Source organism: Prunus avium, chromosome 3 (genome assembly GCF_965620075.1).
Source record: "Prunus avium chromosome 3, drPruAviu1.hap1.1, whole genome shotgun sequence".
Taxonomy (NCBI): domain Eukaryota; kingdom Viridiplantae; phylum Streptophyta; class Magnoliopsida; order Rosales; family Rosaceae; genus Prunus; species Prunus avium.
The window spans coordinates 19199339-19209058 of record NC_142286.1 but is presented as its reverse complement, the minus strand read 5'-3'; the positions used below and the strand labels follow the sequence as shown (position 1 = coordinate 19209058).

General features: G+C 39.5%; 1 protein-coding gene across 1 annotated transcript; it reads right to left on the bottom strand.

The window, feature by feature from the left end:
• Positions 1–895: 895 nt before the first annotated feature.
• Positions 896–7765, bottom strand: LOC148295716 (uncharacterized). The gene is made up of 3 exons (XM_088250576.1): positions 4062–7765; positions 3208–3973; positions 896–1537 (listed from the first exon to the last, which is right to left on the bottom strand). Exons 1-3 carry the CDS (start codon positions 7763–7765, stop codon positions 896–898), a joined length of 5112 nt encoding a protein of 1703 aa, XP_088106702.1.
• Positions 7766–9720: the final 1955 nt, after the last annotated feature.

The following is a 9720-nucleotide window of genomic DNA, read 5'->3' as shown; positions in this document are numbered from 1 at the left end:
GACCTCGCACTTACATATGCTATACTACCAACGGTTCGTGCACTTGCGAGTATCACAAGTTGAGGATGCAGCTTAATCCATTTTGGTGGAGCTAAATCTACACAACAATGAGCAAAGCATAGAATATGTCGAAGTGAGGATAGACAATGTGACGAACTTAAACACCCACAACTTGCTTCTTGGAATGTCAACGGACCCGTAATAGCTCCTAAAAGTCTCAGAATGCGATGAAATTGGAACAAAATTGAGATGGATATGGAATCATAAAAATCTGGAAATCTGACTTTTAGCGACGAAAAATCTGATGAACACCGCTGCTAAAACCTCTTTGGTGACGAAACATCCGATGAACACCGTCGCTAAAACCTCTTTGGTGACGAAAAATCTTCAAACTCTGGGTAAAACAGCAGCTGCCTTTTTTTTGTGTTTTAGGTCCTTTTTTGAGCTTCAAAACGTCCTAAAACATAATGTAGGCCACCGGAGACCCCCAAACCTGGTCCAAAACATCAGAATAACTATTCTAAACATGTTGGTGGCATCAGATTGACCTGAAAAACAGCAAAAAATAATTTAGGCAGAAATTCTAGTTTTGACCAAAATAAGAACATAAAAGCTATTTTTCTATTTTCTGGCATTTAAACTCAACCAATGACCAAAAAAACTTCTGTAACACATCTGAAATGTGCTGCAAACATCCTAGGGCTAGAAAAATGTGAATTTTTTTCTTTGGAACACAAAATCCATTATTTGATGATGCAAAACTTAACAAGAACAAAAATATGAAAAGTGTACGAGAAATCACACATAAACTAAAAACAAAAGTTAAGAATGCTTGGGTTGCCTCCCAAGAAGCGCGAAGTTTAAAGTCTTCAGCTAGACGCGGTTCTTTAGATGACTAAACAATAGATGGGGGTGGTGCATCCATGTGCATGCTCTCTTTTCCCAACTCAAAAGATTCATAGTATGGCTTCAAGCGATGTCCGTTCACTTTAAATATGTTTCCCGTCTTGTCATTTTCAATCTCAACTGCACCATGAGGGAAAACATTAGTAACAACAAAAGGACCGTACCATCTAGAACGTAACTTACCTGGGAATAGCCGGAGATGTGAATTGAAGAGCAAGACTTTCTGTCCTATTTCAAAGGTCTTCCTTTGAATTGCTTTGTCATGAAATGCCTTAGTCTTTTCCTTGTAAATTCGTGCACTCTCATAGGCATCATTCCTCATCTCATCCAATTCATTCAATTGGAGTCGCCTTGCATCTCCAGCCTCTTTCATATCGAAATTGAATTTCTTGATTGCCCAAAATGCTCTATGTTCAAGTTCAACCGGAAGGTGACATGCTTTACCATAAACCAAACGAAAAGGAGACATACCAATGGGGGTTTTGTAGGCTGTCCTATATGCCCATAATGCATCATTAAGTCTCAAGCTCCAATCCTTCCGTGTAGGGCTCACGGTTTTCTCCAAGATTTGCTTGATTTCTCGGTTACTAATCTCCACTTGTCCACTTGTTTGGGGATGATAAGTGTTAAGCTCATAATTTCATACATATACATGCCCTATTTACTTACTTCTTTTGCTTAGTTTCCTAGACTTCTAAGTTATTTGCCTTCCTTTGTGTGTTTTGTAGGCAAATAGAGCAAGAGAGCATAATTCATGCAATTCAAGCATGTCAAGGCCTAATTTGGATAAAGGGAAGAAGAGCTTAAAGACAAACTCAATTTTGGCTACAGCCCCCTGCCAGTCCAGTTTCGTAGGTCATATTGCAAGCTTTGTTTCAGCAACCTACATAGCTCGGATGAGGCCACATTTTTCATGAAAGTTGCTCCAATTGGTGTGTACTATAACATATCCAAAATTCAGCCCCATTGGATAAATCTGGAGTCCGTTACCTAGCAAACACAGAACCATGCTCAGGATGGATCTTATCAGCGCGGAAAATGAGTTAGCAATTTGTTTCGGCCTTAACTTCTTCCTCCGACCTTGGATTGGCCCAAATAACATATGGCTGGAAAGAAGACATTCTGAACTTCAATTTCGAGTGCTTAAAGTCCTAATTTGATTAAGAGAAGCCCAAGTTGTAAGCCCTTGAAGTTGCTGGTCATGCTGACCTCAGCATGTGCTGGTTGGATGCTTGGTCATGGTGAGCTAGGTATGAGCTATCATTTCTGGTTGGAAGCTTGGTCATGGTGACATGAAGATGAGCTAGGGCTGCTGGTGGGATTTAGTGGTGAAGTGCATCAACCAATTCAAGATTTTCTAATACAAGTGCATCACCCATTTCAGATTTTCTAATACAAGTGCATCAACCATTTCAGATTTTATAATTCAAGTGTTGTATGCATTAGTCTTATTGAATTCTGATTTTCACTTCCCCTAGGCCTATAAATAGGGAAGTTCTCTAAGCTTGTAATAACACCCCAAGAGGGGGAGCTCTCAAACACTTCTCTAGAGCTCCCTTCCCTTCTCTCCCTCAAATTCTCTTAGTTTCTCTTTCTAGTTTTCAATTGTTATAATGAGATCTTTGTGCTGAAATTCTCCTTAAGTTTTTCTTAGTTCCACTTTACTTTTCATTATGTAAATTCTTTTCTTTAGTTTCAAGTTTGATTAGTTTCCAAGTTTCAATTATGGTTTTTGTTCTTATTCATTATGCTTATAAGTTAATATGCTAGTTTGAATGATTGATCACCATTTAGGCTTGCATGTTAGCTATCTTGGTTTGAATTAAGAGTAGACACCATGCTTTAATTCGAATTGAACTATGAATAGGAAGAGTATGTATGGACATTCGACAACAAGGATTAGATACATGCTTGGTTGTTTAAATTGTTCTTCTATGCTTAATGGGTTCCTAATGCTTAATTTTAGGTTAGACAACAAATGATCAAATTAGGGAATTAGGAACACAAGGTTATGACCACACACCATGGCTTAATCATACTTTAGCTAGAACCAATCCATTAATCTAATTGAACTTGGGAACTTATTTGCTTGAGTTAGTTATTTCTTTCTTCCTTGTTTTATTTATTTCCTTTCTTTTTAATTTCTGTTTTGTGTAGGGAAACTAAATTGGATCATTCAATCACCAATCCCTGTGGAATCGACCTCGCACTTACATACGCTAAACTACCAACGGTTCGTGCACTTGCGAGTATCACAAGTTGAGGATGCAACTGAATCCATTTTGGTGCAGCTGTATCTACGCAACAATAAGGTGTTGAGACCCTATGTGTAATTCCATACCGCTTTAAAAGTGCCTCAAATGACCTATTACAAAAGTGGCTGCCTCCATCGCTGATAATGGCTCTTGGTGTTCCAAACCTAGAAAAGATGTGGTCCTTCACAAAGCTCAAAACAACTTTTGAATCATTAGTCCGGGTAGGAATTGCTTCCACCCATTTAGAGACATAGTCAACAGCAAGAAGGATGTAAATAAAGCCATAAGATGAAGGGAATGGTCCCATAAAATCAATGCCCCACACATCAAATATTTCAACAATAAGGATAGGCGTTAAAGGCATTTGATTCCTAGAGCTAATGTTACCGGTTCTTTGACATCTATCACATGTGGAACAATAAGTATATGCATCTTTGAACAAGCTAGGCCAATAAAAACCACATTGCAATACTTTAAGGGCTGTTTTCTTAGTACCAAAATGTCCACCACATGCAGATGAATGACAAAAGGCAAGTATAGAATTAAATTCAGATTCGGACACGCACCTTCTAACAATCTGATCTGGACAATATTTCCATAAGTATGGATCGTCCCAAACATAATACTTACTTGTTTTCACAAGCTTATCCTTTTGAGCTCGAGTGAGATCCTCCGGAATCAGTTTTGAAGCCTTGTAATTGATAATGTCAGCGTACCAAGGGTCCTTGGCTTCGAAGGTGAAGAGTTGCTCATCGGGGAAACTTTCACGTAGAGGAAGCACGTCCTCTTCTTCATTGGATCCGTGCACCAGCCTAATCAGTGCCAATAAGATATGATCTAAATTTCTCTAAAGCAAAAATAACAGCAAGCAACTCCTTTTCCGTAGTTGAATAATTCAACTGAGCATCATTCAAAGTCCGGGAAGCATAATAGATGGCATGTGGTACGTTGTGCACTCTTTGTCCAAGCACGGCCCCCACTGCATAATCCGAGGCGTCACACATCAACTCAAAGGGAAAATTCCAATCTGGAGGCTGCATGATAGGGGCAGATGTCAAAAGCTCCTTAAGCTTGTTAAATGCAGCCAAGCACTCTTCATTAAACTCGAATTCCACATCTTTGCCAAGCAACCGACATAGGGGCCTTGATATCTTTGAAAAGTCCTTGATGAAACGCCTATAGAACCCTGCATGTCCTAGGAATGACCTAATCTCCTTCACGGTTTTGGGGGGCTGCAAGCTTCTCACAATGTCGATTTTTGCCTTGTCCACTTCAATTCCCCTACAAGAGATAATGTGACCCAAGACAATACCCTGCTGTACCATGAAGTGGCACTTCTCCCAGTTGAGCACTAAATTGCATTCCGGACACCTTTTCAACACTAAAGAAAGGTTGTGAAGACAAATATCAAATGAATCACCAAAAACAGAAAAATCATCCATAAATACCTCGATTATCTCCTCCACCATATCAGAAAAAATTGACATCATGCAACGTTGAAAAGTGGCAGGTGCGTTACATAAACCAAAAGGCATACGCCTATAAGCAAACGTACCAAATGGACAGGTGAAGGTGGTCTTTTCTTGATCTTCCGGAGCAATGGCAATTTGATTGTATCCAGAGTATCCATCCAAGAAGCAATAATGACTATGACCTGCAAGACGCTCAAGCATTTGATCAATAAATGGTAACGGAAAGTGATCCTTACGTGTCGTGGTATTGAGCTTTCTATAATCTATGCATACTCTCCAACCCGTTTGAATTCTTTGAGGCACCAACTCATTGTCTTCATTCTTCACAACGGTAATTCCGGATTTCTTGGGAACAACTTGGACGGGACTCACCCACTTGCTATCCGAAATGGGGTATATAATTCCCACGTCCAAAAGCTTCAAAACTTCCTTCTTAACAACTTCTTTCATCACCGGATTCAGCCTCCTTTGGGCTTCCCTTGTAGGTTTAGATTCTCCTTCCAAAAGGATCCTATGCATGCACTTTGTAGGGCTTATACCTTTGATGTCTGCAATGGTCCAACCTAGGGCAGTCTTGTGCTCCCTTAGAACTCTAATTAGTTTGTCTTCTTCAGATGCACTCAAATTAGAAGCAATGATTACAGGCAGCGTCTTTTCATCACCTAAATATGCATATTTCAAGTTCTCTGGAAGGGGTTTTAGCTCAACCTGTGGTGCTTTCACAATAGAGGGAACAAGCGTATTAGTAGATAACGGAAGAGGCTCAAAAATAGAGTTAGACTTACCTCTTTGGGGAGGCAAGGCCTCAAGCATATTCACGGCTTCAAGTACAGCTGTGTTCCCTTCTTTATTCACAGTTTTGGGGCTTTGGATGAGTGCCCTCTCCAATGGCGTCTCTCCTTGTGATGCATTAAACGTTTCTTGTACCACCTGCTCAAGTACATCTATGGAAAAACAAGCATGATCATCATTAGGATATTTTAAAGCATCTAATACCTTAAACTCCACGGTTTCCTCATCGAATGCCATTGTGAGAGTGCCTTCATACACATCGATTTTTGTCCTTGCTGTTCTCATGAATGGACGTCCTAGAATCAATGGAAGGTCTTTTCCAGGAATAGGAACTTCCTCCATCTCGAGCACTAGAAAGTCGGCTGGAAATATTAGCTCATTCACCTTGACCAAAACATCTTCCAACACTCCCTTAGGATACTTGATTGATCGATCAGCCAATTGTATGCTCACGGAAGTCTTCTTAAGCTCACCTAAATTTAAAGATTCAAAAACAGAAAAAGGCATCAAATTAATTGAAGCACCTAAGTCTAATAAAGCATGTTCAAACCTTTGATTTCCAATGAGACAAGGTATAGTAAAACTCCCTGGATCCTTTAGTTTAGGAGGCAATTTATGCAATAGCACGGCTGAAACTTCTTCACTTAAGGCCACGGTTTCATGCTCCTTGAACTTCCTTTTATTTGTACAAAGATCTTTGAGGAATTTTGCATAGCTTGGAATTTGTTGGATCGCATCGAGCAAGGGAATGTTCACTTGCACTTTTCGGAAAGTCTCTAGGATATCCTTTGAAACTTGCTCCTTCTTTGAATTCAAAAACCTACGAGGAAAAGGAATCTTTGAAGTAATCGAATGATCCACAAGAGAACTTACCTTAGAGTTGTCACTTGGAACCATAAGCTTGGGAGAGGGGGCAGCCACTGTTTTGGTTGAATTTCTCTCCTCATTGTCATCCTTTCCCACCTCTTTTCCACTTCGAAGAGTAATCGCCTTTGCGGTTTCATGGCCTCCATTAGGATTTGGAATTACTTGGCTTGGAAACTGTCCTGGCTCTCTTTGACTCAAGGAAGCTGCAATTTGTCCAACTTGGTTTTCAAGGCTCTTGATTGCTGTAGACATTTGTGTATGTGTTTGCCTTGTTTCCTGCATAAAACCTTGAGTGCTTAATGCCAAAGAATTAACTAACTCTTCTAAAGACTTACCTTGCCTAGGAGGTGGTGGTGGTGCATTTTGTTGAGGAACAAACTGATTTTGTTGAACTGGGGTTGTTTGCACGTTTTGGTTGTTCTTCCATCCAAAGTTAGGGTGTTCCCGCCATCCCGGATTATAGGTGTTAGAAAATGGATCGTTTCTTGGCTTTTGTTGCTGCATATAGTGTGCTTGAGCCATCTCTTCTCCATCACCATACAAACTTGGACAAGACTCCGTAGGATGTCCGGGATTAGCACATACAGCACACACTTGTGCTTGAGGGATTAACTGCTTAACAAGGTTAGTCAAATTAGCTATTTGAGGACCAATATCACTAGCACTTACCTCATAAACACCTGCTTTCTTTGGGGGAGCTCTCCGATAATTAAATTGTTGAGAGTTTGCTGCAATGTTCTCAAACATCTCCTTAGCTTCAGTAGCACTCTTGTTCATCAAGCCTCCTCCACTAGTAGCATCAACCATCATCCTCTCCGAATCGAGTAATCCCTCATAAAAGTATTGCATAAGTAGCCAATCTTCAATTTGGTGATGAGGGCATGAAGCTAGGAGTCTCTGAAACCGATCCCAATACTCATGAAATGATTCTCCATCTAGTTGCTGCACTCCCATGATCTCCTTCCTAATACGGTTTGTCTTTTGAGCTGGAAAGAACTTTGCAAGGAACTTGGAAGCCAATGCTGTCCATGTAGTGATAGATGCACTAGGTAAAGAATAGAGCCACTCCTTGGCTCGTTCCTTAAGTGAGAATGGAAACAAACGCAATCTGATTGCCTCATCACTAATCCCTCCATTGTGCATAGTCGCGCACACGGCAAAGAAATCCTTGATATGTATGTGAGGATCATCCCCAGGCTTGCCATAGAATTGTGGCAAAAGGTGAATGGTGCCACTCTTGATCTCAAAGGTGGTTGTAGTGGCTGGATACGCAATACATGACGGCTGGTCCAATGCTTTAGGAACCGTGAAATCCTTCAAAGGTCGGGTGAGGTTGTTGAGTGCCAACTCGTCTCCCATCTTGATTGGAAGTGTAGCTTGCGTATCTTTATCTCGACGGAGATAACGAAGTGTGTTCTCTAGTTCAGGGTCGTATGGTATAAGCTTGTAACCTTGCGAACGACGTCCCAGCATATACCTGAAATTGAAAACAAAACTTAATTACATAAACAATCCCCGGCAACGGCGCCAAAAACTTGTTGGTAATTTTTAACAACAATATTAAAACCTTGCAAGTGCACAAATCAAATGATAGTATAGTAAGCAAGCAAGGGTCATTCCCACAGAGATTGTAATCTAAAGAGATGTTTATCAATGTCGCACAAAGAAAACTAGAACACAATTAAACACGAAAACAAAATAAAGATTGAAATCACAAGGACTTCCACACACACGCCAACACCAAGGGGGTTTTGATTTGATTTTGTAAATAAAAGAAAACAAAACAGAATTTAAATTAGAGTTTAAGAGAAATTAGTTTAAAATCAATCAAGAACAATAGCTAGGACTCACTATCCACCTCCAAACAATCAATCAATCCATAAACAACAATAGATAATCAATTTCTAGCAAGCATATGATGACGACACTCACAACAAGATCATGGCATTTGACTCGAGTTGTATGATTCTCTCTTAAGTGTATGTAAAGTGTATGGCATTTACATCAATACGTGTATTCTTAATTGAAATCCAGTATGGCATTTACTCAATTTAACAATCAAGAATCCATTAAGATCAAAGAGAATATGAGTGTCACAAAAACCCTAAAACATGGCATTTGTTATTAGGAATTCAAGAATCGATTTCTCATAACTAGTTCTTAACCCAATTATTCGTTGCAAACAAGAACACATTCAATATGGCAATTGACCTATGTTCTACAACAATTTAATTCCGATACATGCTTCAAAGTTAGCTACTCAAAGAAACAAAATATCAGAATTCACATAACATCGAGAAACCGAAATCATCCCGCTTGTAGAAACTGAAAAATCCATTCAAACTTGTTTATAGAATTGAAATCATGTTTAGGGCTTCAAGATTAAGCCCTAACTAACAAGAAATTAGTTACTCATGTTCTGGGATGAACTCAAAAATAAATACATAAGAACTGAAAATTAAAAGAAGAAAGGAAAAGAAAGAACTCGCTGGCAGCTTTTTCCTCTTGCGCGGTTGATCTCCTTCGGACGTGTATCCTCTGTATGGGGCCTTGGCTGGCCTTTTATATGACTTAAATCAAAGTCCTAAACCCTAAAATTTACTGAAAAGTCGTCCAAGAAGTCTTGGTAAACAAGGAATCCAAATAGGAAAGTAAAGATCACAATTCCTAACTCCACAGGGAAATACAGCTCAGCCCAATTGTCACACGATTTGGGGATCTTCGGCCTTCTAGAAAAATCAGGAAAAATATATTTTAGAAAGATAAATGTCTTATCTTTCCAACCATATATAGCACGTAACTTGGAAAATTCGGGAAGGCTTCCGTTTCTTCATATTCACGTAACATGTACGAAACTGTCCTGTCTGCACGTGGGCTAACTTTACTTGTAATACTGTACCAATTGGCTCGGTAGAAAATTCTGGAAAAATCACAGATTGAACTTCAAGGTGTTAGCTTTCATCTCCAATTGACCTTGCACTAAAATTCCTCCGAAAAGTTGATTTTCCCTTAAAAACCTTCCAAGAGCGCAGAAAAGCTGAAAATCAGAAAAGTGAAGTAATAAGCCCTTTTTAAGTCTAATTCTTCTACAAAGCCTAAGTAAAGAGAGTACATAAATGAGTATATTTATGGGGTTGATTTCACTGAAAACTCACCAAATGACTCCTCCCACCAAATTACGATGTTGCCCAAGTTGGAGGGGTTGGTGTATTCCATACTTCTAGCGATTTGATTTCACTCAAAACTCACCAAATGACTCCTCCCACCATATTATGATGTTACCCAAATTTTGGGCTCGATCCGAAATTAATAGGTGTGAGAAATTAGCGATTGGATTTCACTCAAAACTCACCAAATGACTCCTCCCACCATATTATGATGTTGTCCAAGTTTTGGGCTCGATCCGAAATCAATAGGTGTGAGAAATT